Source organism: Galeopterus variegatus, unplaced genomic scaffold, assembly GCF_000696425.1.
Source record: "Galeopterus variegatus unplaced genomic scaffold, G_variegatus-3.0.2 Scaffold4888, whole genome shotgun sequence".
Lineage (NCBI taxonomy): Eukaryota > Metazoa > Chordata > Mammalia > Dermoptera > Cynocephalidae > Galeopterus > Galeopterus variegatus.
Window position 1 is genome coordinate 115,885 of NW_007730999.1, and position 22,487 is coordinate 138,371.

The window sequence follows — 22,487 nt, forward strand, 5'->3', positions numbered from 1 at the left end:
TTCACACCTTGTCCTTTCTAGGTCCTGTCACAGTTTAGAACTCAGTTTCTTCATAGAGTAGAATTCCCTCATGTTGCTGGGGAATTCAGTGATTGATCCACATTCCGTTGCTCTGTCTGTGTTGATCCATTGACACTGGCTTCTTGGATGTATGATATGTCCTTTCCTTCCTCTGACCCACATTCACACCTGTCACAACCTTACTCTGGCCATGGACGTCGACAGTCTTCCTAAGGAGTACAGAGCAGTCGGTGCTGCATGGCACCTTAGATCCCTTGGGACAAAGCCACTGAAGCCAGTGGTTATGTCAACTCCAAGAGCTCCTTGTCTCCTAGAGGCCTGCTAAAGGAGACCCTCAGGGTCTTTGAGCTCATTCCAGAGTTTGGAGCCATTCACTTTAATTCTGCCAAAAATACCTTGCACGTGGTAAGTGTTCAGTAAACCTTCATGGGTTTGGATTGGATGTATCAGGTACCCTCCTGGGAACTGGGGAGGGAGAGAATAAAAATAAGTAGAAATTGGTTCCACCTACCAGGAGAACCTGAAATAATAGGTCAGTCTTGAAGATGCTTTTCAACCACTTTGCCAATAATTTTTAGTATAGGGCTAAGAAATAAGGAATACTTCATTTTTAAAAAATTCTATTGTTCATTATCAGATTTTGCATTTTAAAATTCCTTCACAGTAAAAATCTTTGATTCAAAACACATCTCTAAGTCAACATTTTTCTATTTCTATTACTAAGAACACTGGTTGGGATATGGGATATTTTTAGTTCAACGTGCTTTGGGACTTAGCCAGATTGGGGATAGTGGAACAGCCAATGCAGATGGAGGTGTTTATTTTTAAAAGAAATTCCTTTTCTGTGTTCAGGCTTTAATAGGAACATTGAAAATTTAGGTTTGGTACATAGGGCAGATTTTGTACAAAATTCCTGAAGTTCAGCCATCATTTGACTATTCGTATTGAGTTGGGAATTGCAAACAGTCCCATTTTTCTAGTAGCTTATGGTAAACCTTCTGTGGTTCATGCTGCTCCCTTCCTCCTGGCTTCACAAAATCCAGCATTCAGGAAGCCCCTGAGATACCCCCTCTTGGGAAACAGCCTCTTTGTCCTCTGAATCCTCATTACGAATAATAATCACTCTGTACCTGATAGTGTAATGATTCTTCCAATACAAGGTCTTTGAGGGCAGACCTGCACTTGGTTCATCTGTACATACATTTCACAGTGGATGTCACAGTGTGTTTCACATGGTGGGTACTCAATAAATATTTGTTGTGTAAGTGGATGAAAAATTACAACTGCCTTTATCATTAATAGATCATTTTAAGATTTTTGAGGACAGAAGATTTTCAAAATCCCCAACCAACTATTATTTGCTTTTATTATTTTCTTAAAATTTACAGTCAAATTCACTTTTTTGTGCATTCAGTTTTATCGTATGCATAGATTCATGTAACCACTACCCCAGTCAGGATACAGAACAGTTCCATCAGCTAAAAATCTACCAATTTCCTTTTAAATAGTAGACTAGTGGTGGGCTGTGAAGTCTGAGCACTGAATGGCCACCTATTAATGCTCTACATTTATATAACACCTTCATGTTTACAAAGCAGGTGCTTTTCTTTCCTTTGCATATGGGTGCCCCTAGTTCTAGAGCTGGGCGAGCATTTGCTTCACCTTGGTGTGGACCAACTTCACTGGCATAAAGTGTGTGGGAAAGGTTTTGATTCACTGAAATAACTTAATACTTTTGCTTTTTTTTTTTTTTTTTTGTAGAAAAGTGTCCAGTGTATCCAACAGAGCTGGTATTTGCCTTGGACCAGTCCTCCGGTATCACAGAACAGAGATTTAATGAAACAAGGGACATCATCACTTCCATTGTCAATGACCTTACTATCAGGGGAAATAATTGTCCCGTGGGAGCAAGAGTTGCTGTCGTTTCCTATGATTCAGGCACCAGCTATCGCATCCGTTGGTCCGACTACCGTAACAAGAAGCAACTCCTCCAGCTTCTTTCCCAAGTAAATTATCAAATTCCCACAGAGGCTCAAGACATTGGTAATGCGATGAGGTTTGTGGCCCGCAATGTTTTCAAGCGGACATATGCAGGAGCCAATGTGAGGAGAGTTGCGGTGTTTTTCAGCAATGGGCGAGCAGACAGTAGGTCATCCATCCTCACGGCCACCATGGAGTTTAATGCCCTAGATATCAGTCTGGCAGTCTTTGCTTTTGATGAAAGAGTTTTTCTTGATGAAGCTTTTGGGGTAAGCATTTCCTTTGGCAACTTCTTTATTTTTAAGACAGTGGTATTGGGAGGGGTGGGTGGGAGTGGTGGGGACTCGGGGAGACATGTGGCTTCTTGTTCCTTTTTTCAATTTTTTACAGCTGTATTGTGGTCATTGTTCATGAAATCCAATACCTAATAACGACAGCCAATAATAATAGCAACCACATTTGCTCAGCTCCTGCTTATGCCAGGCACTCTCTGCCTACAGCTTTACATACACTCTCATACATTCTCATGACCCTCTGAAGCGATGCAGTTGTTATTCTCATGTTCAAAGTGAGGAAACTGAGGCCCAGAGGGTCCTAGTGACTTATTCAGTTTTGTGCAGCTACTAAGTGGCTACATCAAGATTCGAACTCAGGTCTGTCTGATGTAAAGGGCCATGAATGTGGTGCTCTACCAGCACTGTGCCCTCTGGGTGTTTCTCAGATTTTTTATGTGCTCCCCATATCTCATTGGACAGCTGGTCTTAACCTGTGATGGATGAAGTCTGGGGGATCTTTGCACCCCTAAAGTTGTGCAAAATATCTGATGTGACATTTTTCCCAAAAGAGGTTCCAGCACTTTTGGACTCACAGATTCTCAAGGGATTGATGCTTCCTCCTCTTCCCCAAAAACGACTTAAAAACCTCTTCATCTACTGTTCTATGACTTTTAAATATATTCACATTATCCATGAAATACATTTTTCCAAAGTTGAGTGAAGCCATCGTGTTGTTCAAGAGACTGTAGAGGTCTGTTTCCACAAAAATACACATATTTCTGCTGTAGAGAGAAAAAGAATCTCTCTATAATATGGAGAAAATCAATCTGTTCCTAACATATCCAAGAATTTTTTTGGAAATAGGAACCATAGAGAGAGTCATAACAAATCCCAACAAAAAGGATTATAGGAAATTGAAGTCCTTTGGTTTTCAGTTTTTCTTTCCAAATTTTTCTGCCTCCTTAATTTTGCTCCTTGGGGGAGACAAGTGACATTTCAGCTTTGAGAGCTGCATCAAATTCTAGAATAGGAGAAATCTGAATAGGACATCAAGTTCAATCCTTATCCTCAGATAGGATTATGCTAAACCCCTCAGCCTGAATCATTTCAATCAGCAGGGGAAAAAACAATTTTTCATTTCAGTTATTGCCCCATTTCTTGGCTCCCAGTACAGCAATCTCCTTGGGGGGGGGGGTTGTCTGTATTTGCTTTCTCCAGCGCCTCTCCTCACATTCTTTCTTGAACTAGCCCTAGTCATGTTTTTGTGCCTCCTACTCCCCTGAAATTGCTCTGTCAAGGTTGCCAGAGATCTCCAAGTTTCTGCACCCAGTGATTGATTCTTGTCCTCAGCTCACTGGACTCCTTAGCAGTATGAGACATCGTTGACCCACCCTTTTCTCAGAAATGTTTCTTTTCACTGACTTTCAGTGTACCCCATTTCCTGGGTTTTCTCCTACCTCATTAGTTGCTCCTTCTCAGTCTAGTGTTATGATTCCTCTTCATCTCCCTGACCTCAAAATGTTGGCAATGCCCCAAGCCCATTTCTTAGCCCTCCTCTCTATACTCAATCTCTTGACGCTCTCATCCAGACTCATGGTTTTCAATACCCTCAATAGTATACACTTGTATCTGCCTTCTAGACCATGTCCCTAAACTCTAAATTCTCTCAACGTTAAAGCTAAGGTTTTTACAACAGCCTGCAAGTCTCTAAATGATCTGCTCCCCAAACCCTCTTATTATTTCTCTGACCTCACTCCCTACTTCCCTTGCTCTCACTCCATCCCAGGCACAGTGTCCTCCCACGGATCTCAAACAAGCCAGGCACACCCCTGCTTCCCCAGAGCCTTGGCCTGACTATTCCCTATGCCAGAAAATCTCCTCCCCCCCATATGAATCCTTCCCTGTCTCCTCCTTTGAGATGTGCTTAAATGTTACTTTCTCAATGGATTCTGTTTCAACGTTATCCCAACATTTCCCATCCTTATTACCATGCTTCATTTTTTCTATAAAAATTACTACCTTCCAACATACTAATTTACTTATTTATTGTGTTTGTGGTATATCTCTCCCCACTAGAATGCAAGATAGAGGTTTTATCTGTTTTGTTCATTTCTGTATCCCCAGCACCTAGAACTGTACCTATAACTTTGTAGGTATTCAATGAATATTTGTTGAACAAATGAATGAATGAATGAACGAAGAGCATGCGGTTTACTCCTATGAATAAACTTTCTGGGTTTACCAATCGAGCATTTAGTCTTTACCTGGGGTATCAACAAGGTTAAATATAAAATAACACCCAAAACATCCAATCTCATAAAAAGTAGAGAGTAGAAATGTAGTAAATACTTTCTAACCACCACATTGGAATGATTATAAATATTTTCGAATGCTCACTCAGCACTTTACAGAAAAACAGAGGGTATGACTTTTCTAACCCTTTAATTTACTGAGGGAGAAAGAAAAAGCATGAGCATCTTTGTGGGTTGAGAGATTCCCTCACCACCACCTGGGAATGATAGATTTATTTCAACTTAATAGAAGTGTCTGCCTTGCATGGTGCCTTACAAAAGCCCAATAAATAGTTATTGACTCACTGAATGAATGAATGAATGAATGCTATATATTGTCCATTTCAGTGAGTATTAAAACAAAAAAGTAATCAAGAAGTGGATGAATTCAGGCAGCATACTACCAAGAATTTTGAATAAACTTAGTGTCTTCTGTCTACTGCCTTTTGAAATAGATTTTTAATTGGAATTGTGATTGGGAAGCTCCACTTGACATCTGAAGGATGATCCTTCTTCTACATAGTGGAATGGAAATAGTTAGGATCACTGCCTAGACAGACCAAAGGAAAGTTGTGAATTAAAAATCGGCAGGGCCCAACTTCAGAAGCTGGTACGTGGTATACAATCAGCTGGTGTATAATCAGATACATATAAAAAAAAATCAGTCCAAAATTGCTAGCTTGGAAATAACAGATCTTAATACTTGCCTCAGTGAGTTTATCTGGTCAGGTTATCTTGTAGCAGTTTTCTCATTATAAAATAGGGATGCTGATACTTATTCTATACATACTTTTTGGAGTTATGTTTAGGATGAAAAGGGGATTGTGTATGTGTGGAAAAAGATGCACTGAACAGAGCAAAGAGCTATAATGGAAGGTAAGAGTGATCAGTTGGGTGTTTTCCAAACTAATCCTTAAAGTGGGTGCACGATGGCTTGCTGGTGATGACTAACGAAAACGAGCATACAAGCATCTACTTCTTTTTCAATGCAGTTTGACAACACTGGAACATTTCTGGTGATTCCTGTTCTTCCAGATGGGGAAGGTGAACCATTAGAAAGGCTTCAGCGCTGTACGCTTTGCTATGGTAAGACCAATGAGAATTTACTGTGCTGAAAAGCTTAAATGACGTCTGGGTAAGTTATTGGATCTAGCTTTATCAGAGATTTCTATTTTTGACTGTAGGCTTTATTTTCAGTTTTCCAACACCATATGTTAGAGTTTCAATCTCTTTAATTTTGGGGGTTTCCATAGAATGTAAAAATTGGTTCAGAAGATTATCCCAAATGATGTAGCCTTTCCTGAAGACAATTTGGTAGTTTGTATCAAAAGCCTCTAAAGGGCCGGCCCAGTGGCGCACTGGAGAGTGCACCGCTTGAGAGCGTGGCAGCGCTCCCGCCGAGGGTTCGGATCCCATGTGGAGACCGGTTCCCGCTCACTGGCTGAGCGCGGTGCGGGCACAACACCGAGGGTTGCGATCCCGTTACCAGTCAGTAAAAAAGACAAAAAGGAAAAAAAAAGCCTCTAAAATACTGAAAATATTTTCTAAATGAGTCTGGACATGACTCGTAGACTTCAAGTATACATGCTACCTACATCCGTTTTCAACAAAGACCTTCCCAAATTGTCTGCTAGTTGCCACAGAAATATTGCAACATTGAAAACTCCTCATTAATTTAAGTAATATAAGATTGAAGAGGTATTTATTAGATTATTAATTCTTGGTAACTAGTCACTGAATTATTTGGAGAAGATCTCAAACAACGATGTCGTGTTGTGCCAACACTGAACAAAGGATATGTCTCTCTGTGTGTTTTCAGATAAATGTTTTCCAAATGCTTGTGCTAAAGAGGTTTTCTTACCTGAGAATTCAAACATGGATGTAGCCTTCCTCTTAGACAATTCTCGGAATATAGCAAATGATGAGTTTAAGGCCATGAAAACCTTGGTGAGCTCAGTGATTGATAACTTCAACATTGCTTCAAACCCTTTAGTCTCCGATTCTGGCGATAGGATTGCCTTGTTGAGCTATTCTCCTTGGGGTAGCTCCAGGAGAAAGACTGGTACAGTGAAAACAGAGTTTGAGTTTACAACCTATGACAACCAAGTCCTCATGAAGGACCACATCCAGACTTCCCTTCAACAGCTAGATGGAGAAGCCACCATTGGTCGTGCCCTACTGTGGACCATGGAAAATATCTTCTCAGGCACACCCAACCTAAGAAAACACAAGGTCATCTTTGTAATCTCAGCTGGAGAAAATCATGAGAGAAAGGAATTTGTGAAGAATATGGCTTTGAGGGCCAAGTGTCAAGGCTATGTCATATTTGTGATTTCTCTGGGCTCTACACAGAAGAATGACATGGAAGAGTTAGCCAGCCACCCACTTGAGCACCACCTGATACAGCTTGGGAAAATGCATAAACCAGATCTGGATTATATTGTGAAGTTCTTAAAGCCATTCATATACTCAGTCAGACGTAAGTAATTATTTAGTTCTTTTCCTTTGTTTTAGTAAGCTAGTGCTTGTTAATAGTATTGACATATCTATTGTGACATATCATACATATTGACCTAACATATCTTTGTGCCTACAGCTAATCCAAATATATGAATTAGAAGGTGAGATGGGGCAGGGGTGGAACATGTCCTGGTTATACCCTGTTGATGGCCTGGTCATAAAATGGTGACACCTTTTTCATGGTAGAGTGTCTCTTCGCCAAAATCTCAGCACTAAAAAGTACAGTGACTGAAGGTCTCCTAAGTTACACTTGTTCAACCTGAAGAAGTTCTAACAGCTTTTAGATAGTCTCCAGAATGAGCATTTAAATAAAAGTTTTACCTGCTACACCTGATTTATTTCCAACTTGGTCTACCCTGTGTCAGGTGTGAAGATGGCACTGTTTTGTGCTCCTCCCAAAGAATGTGAACTTACACGTCACCTAGAAATCTTGTTAAAATCTAGGTTCTGATTCAGTATGTCTAGTGTGAAGCCTGAGATTTTTGCACATCTAACAGGCACCCTAGTGATGTCAATGCTGCTGGTTCATGGGTCACATTTTGAATAGTATGGTTCTAGGCCAATGCACTACAAAGTGTCACCTATTGTATGGGTGCCAGTCAGCCCACAAATTGATCTGGGAAGAGATAAATACAAAAATTGAGAGTAAGGATCTAGCAACGTTGAAAGCAACTTGATAGGATTTAGACCAAAAGTATCAATCTGCAAAGAATTAGAAATAAAAATATCTTGTCATCTACCATAAAGAGTTTGAGAAAACTCTCAAATTGCTCTTCTAGAGGAATCATTCTCAGCCAGGAATGATTTTCCCCCTAATTTGGAACATTTCGACATTTGGAAATGTATGGAGACATTTTTTGTTTGTCACAACTTGGGAGTGCTACTATCATCAACTAGGCAGAAGCCACGGGTGCTGCTAAACATCTTACAATTCACAATATAGACCCCACCCCAAAGAATAATTCAGCCCCAAATGTCAATAGCACTGAGGCTGAGAACCCCTGCTCTAGAAGATCCCATAGAATTAGAGCTGAACCTGCTCTTTCTGGGAATCTGACAAATTCAGAGCCAGATTCTGCTGGAACAATCCCAAAGCCTCCCTGGTATTCAAGGAATCTGCCATCACCACCACAGTGATAATGTCCTGAGAGTTTACTCTTCTTTGCAGGGAGAGCTCCACCTTTCTCCTGTGACTCATATTCAACCGGAGAATCCAATAACTGCCCTCTTGGGAATACTGTGTTTCTTTAAATTTAAGATGCTCCTAAATTTATGATGTAAAAAGGAAGAAAAAAAAGCTTTCAATTAAATTTTGATACCAGCTCTCCTGTTAGAGTTGTTTATTTTATAGTAATTGAAAGAGCTTTTTAATATATTTCCATATATCATTTCTGTGCCTGAATATAAGGAAATACATGTAAAATAGACTGGTTAAGGCATTTCTAACACTTCTTCTCATTCAGAATTTGACTCTTGTGAGCTACTAAGAGTTATTGATATCCATCTTTTCCCATGCAGTATTGTTCTTTGTGCCATCAAGATTGACTAAAATGTAGCATTTAAAAAAGACTGCAAATTAACTCAAAGCTGGTGGTGCCCAGCTCTTAAGTGACTTTACAATTATGTAGAGCTAGCTTACTTTTGACTCCCACTTGAGCAATGCTGTTAAACACATCTAATTCACTGCTTTCCCACACCATTTGGTTTGCAGGAGTTAAAAGACTCCTCTACTGATACTTCTAGGAATTTTTTCCAAACTCCTGGCCCCAATTCTACAAGTTTTAGTGCTGGCATGTTTGTTCTTCCCACAGGACAGGCAATGACAACTGCATCACAATTCCTGCCTGGCCAACAGCAAGTGTCAGATGCAATTGACCAGAAGATATATTCTCATTTTATATATATATGTATATAAATGCTCATCTTAGAATCAGAGAAATGTGATTATTATAAAACTACAGACATTCTCTGAGATACTTGCATACAGTCTTGGATCATTCAATCGTGAAAGGCCTCTTTAATTGAAAACTATTCATTTTTCTAAATGAGGGGGAAAAATAATATACTGCTCAATATTCCACAACTTACAGAACAACATCTGGAAGATGATACAGGGGCATACTATTAAACCTGTAAGCTATTTAGACTTGTGCTACTGGATATGATTTCATCCAGTAGCATAAGTCTGAATGAAAAATGTGTAGAGAATCAGAACAGAATATCTCTTAGATTGTGTTAGCCTGAGCATGTGGAAATCATGTGTTCCTGGGTCACAATTAACCCCTAGATGGACAAGTTGAGGAGGTCTGTTGTTATAACCCTGGTAATTTCTTTGGCTGTGAAAACACCCTGAAATCAAGTTTTGAATGCTATTTCTAGTTGCTACTATTTTCTGTTTTTACCCCAGCCAAATTTCGCTGAAATACATTAGTGACATTTATTGCTTCAGCAGGATTCCTGTTGGGATTCTCTTTACATAGCAATCAGACTTTCTAGCTTTAAAATCTAACTTTGTTCTCTCAATAGGAGGATTCAATCAGTACCCACCACCGATGCTGGAGAAAGCATGTAGACTCATCAATTTAGAAGAAGATAATCAAAATGGCTATCTCCAGTGAGTTGGAAAACTCTTACGTTTACAAGTGACTGTTAATTGACTGATGGCTGCATAAACTGGCTGATGTCAGGTTATTAGGTTGGGGGAGCTGATGAGGTCTCTGAAGTAAAGGCTTTCATGTATTCCATTTTCTGTAGCAGAAGCTACATATCAGGCATGTCTTCTGGTTTTATGTTTTTATAACATTGTGAGCTTTATTACAATTTTGCCTTTAAACTTGTGGTTTCCTCAGAAATTTCTACATAGAAATTTATCCAAGAATAGAACCCACATTTTATCTTCAACCTCACTTCCCATTTCTCTCCCCTGTGAGGCGCTGAGTTCTGGCTGCTCTGGAGTCTCGTTTGCCTCCTGTGAACTATGTGGTTCCCCCCGCCCACAACCCCACCCTGGGTCTCTGCTCACATTGCCTGGGAATCTGTGCCTTCCAGTGAAGCCCCTACCTTCTTTCATGACTGGTGAAGCTGTTTGGAAGCTGTCTTAGAAGTTGATCTGTACTCCCAGTCAAAATCCACAGCCCTCTTTTTCTGTACCATTTTTATACCTCTGCTGAGGCACTTATTACAGTGTATCCCAATGTCTTATCTCACCAAAGTCTGAGGCTGCATGTGATTCATTATTTCATCGCCAACACATAGCACAAAAGGCCCCACAATATAATTGCATGTGTAAATAATTTTCCTTAATATTAGATCCTAAATAAAAATATAAATAATTAATCTGAGTGAATCTTGAGCCTCAAGCAGAGTGAGCATGCCCATTGTGGAAGCTCTCTGCTTTTCTGTGTGTACTTCACCCAGCTTGAATCTTCAACTACAGCCTTGTGAAAGCCAAGATTTAGGCCCATAATTACCCCATCTCGCAGACCACAATTAAGCAAAAGAGCATCTCCAAACAGATAAGACCTCTTACATACATCCAGAAGCAAAATGGCGAGACAAGGAACTCCCCAGGACTCATGCAAGTATATGTTCCTTAGTGTTAGATGTCATTTACTTGGGAGTGTAGCAGGGAAGTATCCAGCAGCCAGCACCTTCAGAAGGACGATATGGCACTGATGTCATATGAAGCAGTGCTTCCTGACTTTGAAAAGCCATAAACTCATTGAAAGGAAAACCAATTCTTATAGGTCTGCAGACAAAATATCTTAATGTTATTTAAACATGTACAAACATAAATCTAGCTATAAATGCCATATGCTTTATAGTTCTTATGCAGCTATTTAACCAAAACAAGTTTATACATCAAATCCAAACAAACTTAGACAAAAATTTTCAGCACCAATTTAATGTAATGGATGATTCTGCCTTGCCAAAATCTAATCCCTGAAAACCAAAACTATGATACCTATTGGTACGTAAAATATGGTGCATGCTGCAGTGGTACCTCTGAGTTCAGCTTGCCTGCTCTGTTTCATGATGACTTGGTTCCTCATCGCTTACCTTAACCTCCACTGCTGCAGAGTTATCCTTCGTACAGTGTGTTATGTTGTCATTTGGCTTGTGCTTCATTATTACATTTGGCTTTTTTTCCTTTCCTCATTAACTCCCGATGGTTAAAGTAGTACTACTGGGTGCCCAACACCAATGTCAAACACAAACGCAAACACGGACACTGAAATTGCATTACTGAGAATAAGCTTGTATTGAATATGTTTTCCATCTTCATCTAAATACAGACACAAAATTATCACAGAGAACTCTTCAACTGCTAAGAATATAAACGCAGACACCATTTTAAGAGACACTGATCAATGGGATATGTTTTATATTTTCTTCTTCTCAGAGCTGTGCTTGGTAAATTAAGTGATGATTTTTAATATTTTCTCTGGTGATGGTTATCAATCTGAGAGATAGTAAGTTTGTTCCAAATAACCTGATTGAGTTTCTTGTCATTTATGTAAAACTCTGCACACATCAAACTTGGTTTATTCATAGGCTACATAAGCAGATGTGGGAAAAGGAAGGATAAATGGATTTTTTTCTTTATTTATTGGAGTTTTTAAAAAATAACACGTATGATGAATCTCAGTGAATCTTATTTGATTGAGATGAATTAAGATTTTTTACTACCCAATTGTTTCTATTTTAAGAAATAATTAAATAACTAGATTAAATTGTTGGAACATTTTATTTGCATTCTCCAAAGTCACCTGAACTCACTTAAAATTTTCCTATTTTTCTTCTAGATTTGCTGCTGACCTACATGAGGTTTCTTCAGGCGACGACAGCTTCAACAGCCAGAAATTCAGAGCTGGGAGACACTCATCTTCTGTGTTGGAAGGCAGTGAAAGTGACCATTTTCTTCACATTCCAAGCCAAATATTTGAGCCACAGAAATTAGTGGCTAATTATGAAAAAAATCAGGAATCTGCGAAAATTGCACATCTCATTTCTGGTAAGGAAATGAAAAATTATGATGGAAATTTTTAAATAGCCTGGATCCTCATCTTTTAACTCTAGTAGAGAATCAAATATGTTAACACTGGTATCGAAAGCAACTATTTTTTTCAAGCTCAAGATGGTGGCTCCAATTTCTGCTTTTATTGAAATTGGAGAAGTAAATGGTGATAAGCCCTACTAGGGAGGTCACTGATATAAGCTCTCAGAAATGTCCTGATAGTCTCATCAAACAAGATTTCTCTAGAACTGACAAATTGGAAGGTTAATATGATATAGAAGGAGGCAATATAGCGAAAAGTAGAGCAAAGGAGGGATTAAAATCACTTTTAAAAGTAAGCCTGGTCAGTGCCCTGGAATTTGTGATTATATGAAAAGGTATAAGTTTTATTTTTGAGATACCCAGAAATGATAAAGCATAAACTCTGCCACTGTTTTATAATGTTCATTCTTCATAGCTTCCTTGGATACATTTTCTTCTTCTTGGGTTTAACATTATGTTCCAATAACTATTTCTGAAATATAAATACTTGAACTTTGTCTTTAAACAGCTAAACTTACCATTGTAGAAGCTGCAATTAAGAATAAAAAAGTCAATCATTATTTGAAAAATAAGGCATCTTAGCTTAAAAAAGAAGTGATGCAATAAAATTGGATATATGTAGTAACATGGCATCAAGGCCCTCAAGCGTGTATTTTTTTAGTTAAAACAATTTTTGTTTGTTTTTCTGGCTTCACTTTTATTGCTTTTCTTTCATCCCTTTAGATTTTGCAACATTGCAATTTAATTAAGACAGATTTCACCAGCCCAACCTTATATAATTAATGAACCATTTTGTTGCATCACTGAATATTTATAGAAGAAATGCCAGGGTAATTTGAAAAAAGACAGTGAAATATATTATTTTCAGCTTTCAGAAATATTTAAACAAAATACTATGCTTTCCTCCAAAAGTAAAAGGGAGAATGGCCCCAAGGAAAACTATACTAAAAATGACTTTCAGTTAAACCAATTTTTTTAAACAAGATCCAAAGTCTTATAATACACAATGTCCAGTTTTCAATATAAAGTAACTCATCATACCAAGATCCAGGAAGATCATAAATGAAAAAAAGATAATCTGTAAATGCCAGCACTGAGATGACATAGATATTAGAATTATCTGATAGGATTTTACAGCTTCACTTATAAAAATGCTTCAACAAATAATTACACACTTGAAACAAATAAAAAATAGAAAAATCTCAGCAAAGAAATAGAAAATATAAAGAAGAAACAAATGGAAATTTAATAAATGAAAATTACAATGAAAAAATTAAAACTCTCAATGGGCTCATCAACAAAAAGAAGAAAACATAAAAAAAAAATCAGTAAATGTGATAGAACAATAGAAATTACACAATCTGAAAAACAGGAAAAAATACTTTAAAAAAAAGTGGATCATCTATTTAAATGTAAAAGTCTAAATCTTTTAGAAGAAAGCATAGGAGAAAACATTCAGGATTTAGAACTTGGTGAAGTGTTCTTAAATTTGATACCAAAAGCATGAAACAGATGAAAATAATTGATAAACTGGACTTCATCAAAATTAAAATTTTTCTCTGCGAAAGACCTCATGAAGAGGATAAAAAACAAGGTACAGATTGGAAGAATGTGACATGCATATTACATATCTGACCAAGGACTCATATCTAGAATGCACAAATTTTCAGAACTCCACAGTGAAAAACAACAATAAAACAATTTTTTATTCTCATGTAGACATAACCTAAAGAAGAGAATGAAATATTTGTTATTTTAATGGATGTTATTAATTTGAGTGTTCATTTTAATAACACGGGAATTCCAATGGTTCTCAAGACACAAAGATTTATTATGTTTTGGTTTAAGAAGAAAAGGAGTTTTGGCAGAGTGTTAGAATATCCAATTGTCATTTGTGGTAGCTTTGTTACAGGTGAGCATTCCAAGGTATAATAATTCAAAGTATGAAACTTTTCAGGAAAGAAAAGTATGACTGGATATTTGAAGGAAAAAAAAAAAGACAGAAAAAGGAAGGAAGGAAGGAAGTCATCTTTGTAGCCATCATTACTGTAGTAAAAGAGGGGCCTTTTCATTTGGTCTTTTTGATGTCTGAGAATCAAGATACTTGTAGCCAGCATAAGGTCCAATTCGGCTGAAGAAATAATTGTTCACAGCTCTATCATGAACAAAAATGTAAATCCCACCCCATCCAATTCCCCGGCAGCAGGTTGAAGTATGCTGGGAGCTCCATGGAGGGTTATGTCAGGTTAGGACAGCTGGAAAAGACAGTGTCTCAGACCTAAGGATAATGTATATGTATTTTATCTGTAAAATAAATCTTAGTCTCAGATCATGAGTGTTTTCTAGGGACTTTGTGCTATTCCTTTTTTTTTTTTTTTCTAAATCATCTTTAGCCAGTTGCCAAAAACTACCTAGAACCTTCTGTATAATGTGCTGTCATTTTGAAGAGTAAACTGTGGTTCAAATATTTTATTCAGTCGCTAAGAGGCGAGCTTTGATAAGTTCCAGATGTTTTGTGCAAATAAAAGGTTGATAACTTTCATAAGCACCTCCATAGGCTGTGTTTGTTACTCATTATAAAGTGATTCTTATGGTTGTTGGCTGATCCTTCTGCCCTTGAACTTAGAGTCTTGGGGGAAGTCAGGAACCTTAACTGTCTAAGAAATTTATAGTTCCCAGAGCCCTGTGGGCTGGCAGTGAGCTGTGTGCCACCCTCTCACAAGAAGCACAGCCACTGTCTCCTGACCTATGACTCTCCCTCTGCTTCTTTCTAATCTTCTTTCTGATCTAAATTGAGTTTATATGGAATTCCATCATTTTTCCTGTCCCTCTCCATGTCTGAAAGCATCCCAAGGATACTTGTATCAGAATTACCTAGAAGTCCATTGTAAGCACAGATTCCTAAACCCTCCTCAGAACAGCTGCTTCATATTTAGGGGTGTGAATGTGAAGGAGAAAACTGAAAGTTTTATAAACTACCGCAAATAATTTTTGTATGCCCTCAAGTTTGAGGTCAACTGTCCCAGGGGTTCTCAAAGTGTGGTTACCAGCAGCATCCTGGGAACTTGTTAGGAATGCAGATTTTCAACACTCATCCCAGGCCTAATGAATCAGAAATTCTGGGTCTGGCGCTCAGCAATCTGGGTTTTAACAAGCAGCACAGGTGATTCTGATGTAGGCTGAAGTTGGAGAATCAGTGCACTTTCGTGTGCCAAATTTGGTTTGTGTTCTCAATGGAGCTGAAAGCAATTAGGTATCTGGTATCACAGTAAAGAAGTGAGAATTCATGTTTCCAAAGGGTTCCAGGTGAACTGGGTTATAATTTCATTTTAGTCATTCAAGAACATCCATCTAGCCATCCGTCCATCTATCTAACAATATTTTAAAGATCTAAATATGTAGAGACTATCTAGAGATACTAGCAGGCATTTTGACTACAACATCTGCACTATAAAAATCTCTTGCAAAATGCAGTCCCTCCTAATTACTTACCAGTGGAAAGCACTTTGGTTTTTGGAATTATGTAATAAAGAACGGGTAGTTTAATTCTAATTAAATTGCACCTGTTGACCCACTGGCAAGCCTAGCACTTTCATTAAAGATGCTGTATTAAGCAATGTTTAAGATACAGCTAGTCTACTTTCAGGATTAAAGGAGGACAGGATAATTTGTAATAAATGTTAAATATCAACCCAAACTCAACCTAGGGCTTGCTCCAAGCGTTAAGCAGCCCCAGGCCTTAGGAAAACGTCAACTGATGTTCTTTTCAACGAATTCGTTAAGAATTGAGAAGCAACACTTGCCCCTTCAGACTAGGCTGGAGTTGTGCTCAAGGGAACGTGCGTAGGTTTTGTTTTCCTTTTTTCTTTTTTCTAACTTTAATCTTATTCTAATTTAGATATCATCCTTTAAAAAGCCAATATACTCGTATATCTTTTGACTTTGAATCAATCACAGAATAATAGAGCTGGAAGGGTATTTAGTAATCACCTGGTGCAAACTCACTTGCGGGTGATTCTGCGTACCCCACCCCAGGGGACATATTGCAATGTCTGGGGACATTTTTTACTGTCACAACTGGATGCTGCTACTGGCATCTAGTGAATAGAGGTCAGGGGTGCTGCTAAACATCCTACAATGCACAGGACAGCCCCACACAACAAAGAATGTTCATCAGATTGTCAAACCCTGTTTTAGAAGAAACCTCATGCCCCCAAGATTACGGAACTAGTATACTCACTATAGAGACTCACAACCTCTACATCCTTTCCGCTGTTCCCTCATTACACTTCCAGTATTCTGCTAATTCTTAAAAATTTTGAAAGTACTATCGTACCATATTAAAATTTGAATGCAAAGACTCAAATTAAACAATTTAGCCAGCTGAGGTATTTTTAGTGTGGAATACATTCTTTGTTTCCCGTGGGCAGATAGGTTTATATAGATTTGTTCAACTGCAAATCCTGCTTTTCACATAACATTATGTCATAACATTTTCCACATTGCTATAAGCACCACACTGATTTTTCTAAATGTCCTCACAATGTTCCTTTCAATGATTGAGTGTATTTATCCATTTACCTCTTTTTGAACACTTAGCTCGCTTCTAATTTTTGCTGTCATATTAAACTTGAATATGTATCTTTACTTCCTCTAAATTTAAATCTGTGCTGGAATTAAATGCAGCAGAGTTGGCTTCTGAGTCATCCATGGAACAGCACTGAATGTTTTACTTTCCTATCAGTACACTTTCTAAAGAAGAGAGGAGTAGTAGAATCGTGGTCATGTCTGAATTTTAATGACATATTTCATGAAATCTTCAAGAAATCTCAACCATCTTAGTGATCTCTGGGGGATAAGTTATCTCCTGTTACTTTATTTTAAACTGTAGATCGAGGTTGTTGCATTTACTTTTGCTTGAGAATGTCCTATAAATACTGTCATTATAGTTTTGGTTGTCTTCCTTGAAGATTTTACATGTGGGAAAGACCAAGGTGAACTGAGAGTTTGGTGTGTATGGGTTATCTAAATTCAAATGTACACAGAGGCTGCTTCTGTATGTCACGCAATCACTCGCTGCCACTAATAAAGCAATGTTCTAGAGAACTGGTGACATTTTATTTCATGTAGTCCTCCCCACTTTTCTGAGTTAAGAATAAATTTTATTTAAAAAATTTTGACAGATAAAATATACTAAAATTATGTTCTACTGCGCTTTTCACCCAAGAAATAAAGTATAGTTTTATATAACAATATGTAAATATCTACTAGTGATGTATTGACTTTTATATGAAATTTTCTATCTAAAACGTACACTCTAAATGCACACAGGACTGAAATATAACTTTAGAAATTAAAATATACTAGAATATGAACTAAGTGGCTCTTTTGTTAATTTTATTTTTTTTAATTGTATATACGTATGAGGTGCGTTTTGTTGTTTCAATACATGCGTATGTTGTATAATGATCTAATTAGGAGAGTTAGCATATCTGTCACCTAAACATTTATCATTTCTTTGTGGTTATAAAATTCAAGATCCTCCTTTCTGGCTATCTTGAAACATACAATACAATATTATTAGCTATTGTCGCCCTAGAGCAGGAGAACTTACTCTTCCTGTCTAACTGTAACTTTGTAACTCTGTCCCAGTCGACCACCCTTCCCCCACTCCCCCACCCCCGCCCCTTTCCCTGCTTCTGGTAACCATTATTCTATTCTATGCTCTCTTTTAAATTTATTCTTCTTAATTGACCCATGATAATTGTATATATTTATGGAGTACAATATGATATTTGGGTACGTTCATTCTGTGTGCAATGATATCAGGGTGCTTAGCATATCTATCACCTCAAACATTTGTCACTTCTTTGTGTTAGGGACATTCGACATCATCTTGACTAGCTTTTCAAAGATACACAGTACTTTGCTAACTGTAGTCTCCCTATATTACTATCGAACCCTAGATCCCATTCTTTCTAACTCTGATATTTTGTATTCACTATATGGTCCCCTTTCTAATGGAATAAAATTTGGATACTTCAAGTAGTACTTGGGTGATGGTGGTGGTGGTGGGGATGATGTCGGTGCTGGTCATGGTGGTAGTGAAGACAATAGTGGTAAAGGAGTCCGCTGTTGCTGATGGTTGTGGTAGAGAGTATGGTGGAGATGGTGGTAGAGATAAAGTTGGTGGTGGTGGAGATGGTAAAGGATGGAGTAGAAGCATGAGGGAAGGGTGGTGGTGAGGAGGTGATGGTGATGGCAGTGGCAGTGGAGATGGCAGGGGTGATGAGGCAAAATTACGAGGGTGTTGTGGTGGTGACAGTGGTGTTGGTGGTCATGGTGGAGATCGTGATGGTGGTGGTGGCAGCCCTCATTGAGAAGTTACTATGTGAAAAGACTCTGTTAAGCATTTACATGAATTTTCCCATGATTATTTAGACATCCTTTTACATACAAGTATGTATTTAGCTCCTGATCTGAGTTAAGCCCTGAGCTACTCTTTCAGGGGTTAGGGAAATTTAAAAATAAAAATAAAAAGACTTAGACATAGATACTGTCTTCAAGAAACTTGTAGTCTGACAGGTATATTCTCTGTGTACAAAAAAATGCCTAATCCAAGTCAGGAAGTATTCAGTTTATTTTAAAATGCAAATGGAATGCTTTGGGGGCCCATATTCATCCCATGCAGGACAGTTCTCAAAGCATTGCACACACCATCTCACCTGAGCACTGACCCGTGCATGAGCACTTATAGTGACTGAGGAAGGTACTGCATACTGACTGCAACCATGGGCAGGCCCCACGTAAGCACTTTCTCTACATGATTTCATTGAATCTTGACCAAAAAAAATATTATTGTTATTATTCCATTTACAGATGAGGACACTGATGCAAAGGTTAAGGACCCCACAGAAAGACACATAGCTTTTAAGAGGCAGAACCAGGATTCAAACCCGTGGCTGTCTGCACAAAAACACAGACTTTTAACTATGTAGGCCATGTTGCCTGGCGATGGAATTTTCTGTATTTACAAATGAGGAATTACATCCAGTTGCCAAATTCGAGAATAAGTTAAATCATGTCATCATTTGGGGGAGTTATTTTAAAATAATTTTGGTGGCACAATTTTATTTTTAAAATTTGATTTAATTATAAATAAAAAATCCATCTTATAAACTCACCCAGAGGCACCAAGCACAGAATAATTCCATTAAAACCAAAGTTTTAGATCCAGATGGTTTGGGTATAAGTGATGCTGGGACCTTTCTGCAGATGGTTGTTAAAGAGTGTGAAATGGTCCACAAGACTCACTCTTGTCATCTAAGTGCCACCTAGAAAAGCCTAGGCCAAAAAAGACATTCATTCTAAAGTCTTTGGGGAAAAGGATGAAATCTATTTGAAAACAGTCATTCCTACTTGTTCAGACAAATGGGGGAAGAGAACCTCATACAGCAAAAGAAGAGAATGTTAAATGTGTTTATATTTCCCTTTGCCATAAGATCAATGACCTCCAGTCAGTTACACACACATGTGCCTGCCTCTCTCTCTGCCCCAGCTCATGTCCTTAGAGCTTGACAAGTGACCTCACCAGACAGAGGGGGAGGACAGCCCTAGGGTGGCAGCGTTAAATGGAGAGGTTTATAAATTATTGCCAATTCCTCTGAAGTTAAGCATGCATAAACATAAGAGAACGACCTTTCTCATTTCTGAAAGCATACGTGCACTTGTGAGTATGTAAGTTATACCAGTTGACTTGCATTTTTTTCTTATGGAAATTCTAGTTTGCAGGATATACTATCAGAGGAAGGATTTTAGTATGCCTAAGATTTTTCTACTTGTTTGTTTCCTTCTAAAAATTATATTTGTGGAGTACTCAGGATATGCTAGACACTGCAAACTTTATCTAATTCTCTCAAAAACCTTGTAAGGTTGTAATTATTATTACCATCTTGCAGTTAATGAAACTGAGGCATGTAGAAAACTCACACTCGCAGTTAACAAATGGCAGAGATAGGACTTGAACTCCAAAGGTTCTGCTCATAACCATTGCTCTACAATGCCTAAAAAAGAAAAATTTGCAAATTTTATTTAATGCATATAATTCCTTACTTTTGGGAAAAAATATTCTCTAGTGACTTCAACCAAAAGGAATGGAAATTAACAGAGAACATTCTCCAAACCGTGTTTCAAGGCCTTTAGTGAGCTGGTTAATGTGTGCATTAATGTTCCTGCTCTACCCTCATATGTGATGATCAGTTCTTCTAAAGGAGTTAGACAGATGGATCTGGGTTCAGACCCTGGCTCTACCACTTAGAGGCTGTCATTTCTTGGCCAAGTCATTTATCCTCTCCAAGCCTCAGTTTGCTCATCTGGAAAATGGGAATGATGATAATTCCACTCTCATAGTGCTATGAGGAAGATTAAATGAGAGAAGACATGCATAGAATTGAGCATAAGACCTGAAGCAAACTGAATGCTCAATTAAATACTCAGAAAGTGGAACTGCAAAACAAAAGTATCGCCAACCTCATGGGAAGTCATTATAAAAATGTTAACATGAAAAATATCAGCTACAGTTCATCTGGACTGAATCTGACACATAAAATAGCCTCAATTGTGCATGTGGCTTGTATGTGGAGAACACATGGCTAATTTCAGCCCCTGAACAAATTCCAAGGCAGACCACTGGATAACTCATGCTTATCTTGAGGTTTCCCACAAATACCAGGAAAAGCAGCACTTCATTAACAGCATACTTAATCTCGGTCTAAATGTCTCAAGTCCTTTAGATTCTCCCTTCTCTCCAAATTTCCTTTCTACCCCCGCTTCTCCCTAAAGCTGTTGGAATGCACTTGGCATTGTGGCTTAAATCCTTGGCCAAAGTTAGGCTAGTCTCTGGGGATGCTTCCCTAGAAATCCATCCTCATTTCATGCAAGTGAGCCAGATCTTCCTCCTCTGCCATTCTGAGGAAATTCTTCCACGGAGTTGAAGATGGGAATTTGCCTCGGTTGACATTTCCAGAAAATACACAGCATTGCTGTGAACTATGGGTATGTTTCATCCACACCACTGCCAGGTATTCTTGAAGGCAAATATTTTTGAAGGCCCTGACTCTCTAAGTAAGATGAATTTAGACTCAAAATAGATAATCCCACCCTAAATTTTAGAGTTTTCAAGGCACAATCACCTGTATTTAGCTTCTTTGATTCTCGTGCTCATCCTGGAAGTAGGGAAAGAACCTATTTTTACAGATCTTGTAGACGAAATATATGTCTTTAGAAAATAGTTCTGCCAGATACTTTGGGAAACGGTTGAGATTTTGCTCATTTATAAAGAGAAAACTTGAAAAAATAGTACTACTTATAGTATGAGCATGTGTGAAAAAAAAGTACACTAATGTGGTAAGTCAACCCTTCCTCTTCTACCATAACATTTATGAAATACGTTTCTTATGTTTTAACAAGCTGTATTGGTCATCCTTTTCAAAGAATCTGAATGTTGTAAGTTGGAAAACAGAGATCCTGGTGGCAGAGCAAGTAACAGTTAGTCAACTCCAGGACTGTAGAAATATCCATTTAATATTAATCCTCACAGTTCCTAACACTATGGCTGGGAACTCTAGATGTGTTTTTGCTGGTAATGTTTTAGAACTAATGTACATTATACAGCATCTACAGCAAAGAAAGCTATAAAATACATGCTGTCATCTGCACTTTTAGTTTTATATTTAGTAGCTTAGTCGAGGACCTCTGTCTTGATCAGAAATTCTGAGAAGAGTTTGAAACCGGGTTTCTGGTGGGGAATGGGAGGCCCATAAATGTCAAACATACTTATGAAATGCAAAACCCCATTCAATTACTACAAATGTATTAATAAAGGAAAAATCTTGTATATGTATGACCAGTTGTTAGTCCTTTGTGAGAAGGAGAACCTGAGAGCATCTCAGACAAGACAGTCAGTTCTCATCTGTTAGAACTGCCCAAGATGGAATAGAGAAACCAGATTTGCCTCCCAACTTAAATACCCAAGAGAAAATATATAGAGATGAAACAACAGTTTATAAGACACTGGACATCAGGAAATGAAAATCAGTGATGCTGAGAGATGGGAAACACATGAGGTGAGCCCTATGATTGCTGCAGCTTGCTGCCTTGAGAGTATTTCCAGGCCATGGTGCAGGAAGGAAGAATTCATCTGGAGCTCAGTGAGCTCCTTGAGATGAGGAGATAGAGCAGGGGGTCTGGGGAGACCAAAGGGCTAAGAGTTCACAGGACAGAATACCACGGAGGGGAAAGCTTCAAGAAAGAGAACCCCAGAGATCTGCAGAGGGTCTGCCT

The 22,487-nt window shown here is 38.2% G+C and overlaps 1 protein-coding gene across 1 annotated transcript in view; it reads left to right on the forward strand.

Moving 5' to 3' along the window:
- The window catches only part of COL6A5 (collagen, type VI, alpha 5), an 82,299-nt gene that overhangs the window by 54,454 nt on the left and 5,358 nt on the right, over window positions 1-22,487 (forward strand). Inside the window, exons 32-36 of the mRNA XM_008588538.1 lie at window positions 1,783-2,270; window positions 5,560-5,653; window positions 6,387-7,046; window positions 9,614-9,701; window positions 11,893-12,101. Coding sequence (XP_008586760.1) covers window positions 1,783-2,270; window positions 5,560-5,653; window positions 6,387-7,046; window positions 9,614-9,701; window positions 11,893-12,101 — 1,539 coding nt within the window. The remainder of the gene's footprint in view (window positions 1-1,782; window positions 2,271-5,559; window positions 5,654-6,386; window positions 7,047-9,613; window positions 9,702-11,892; window positions 12,102-22,487) is intronic.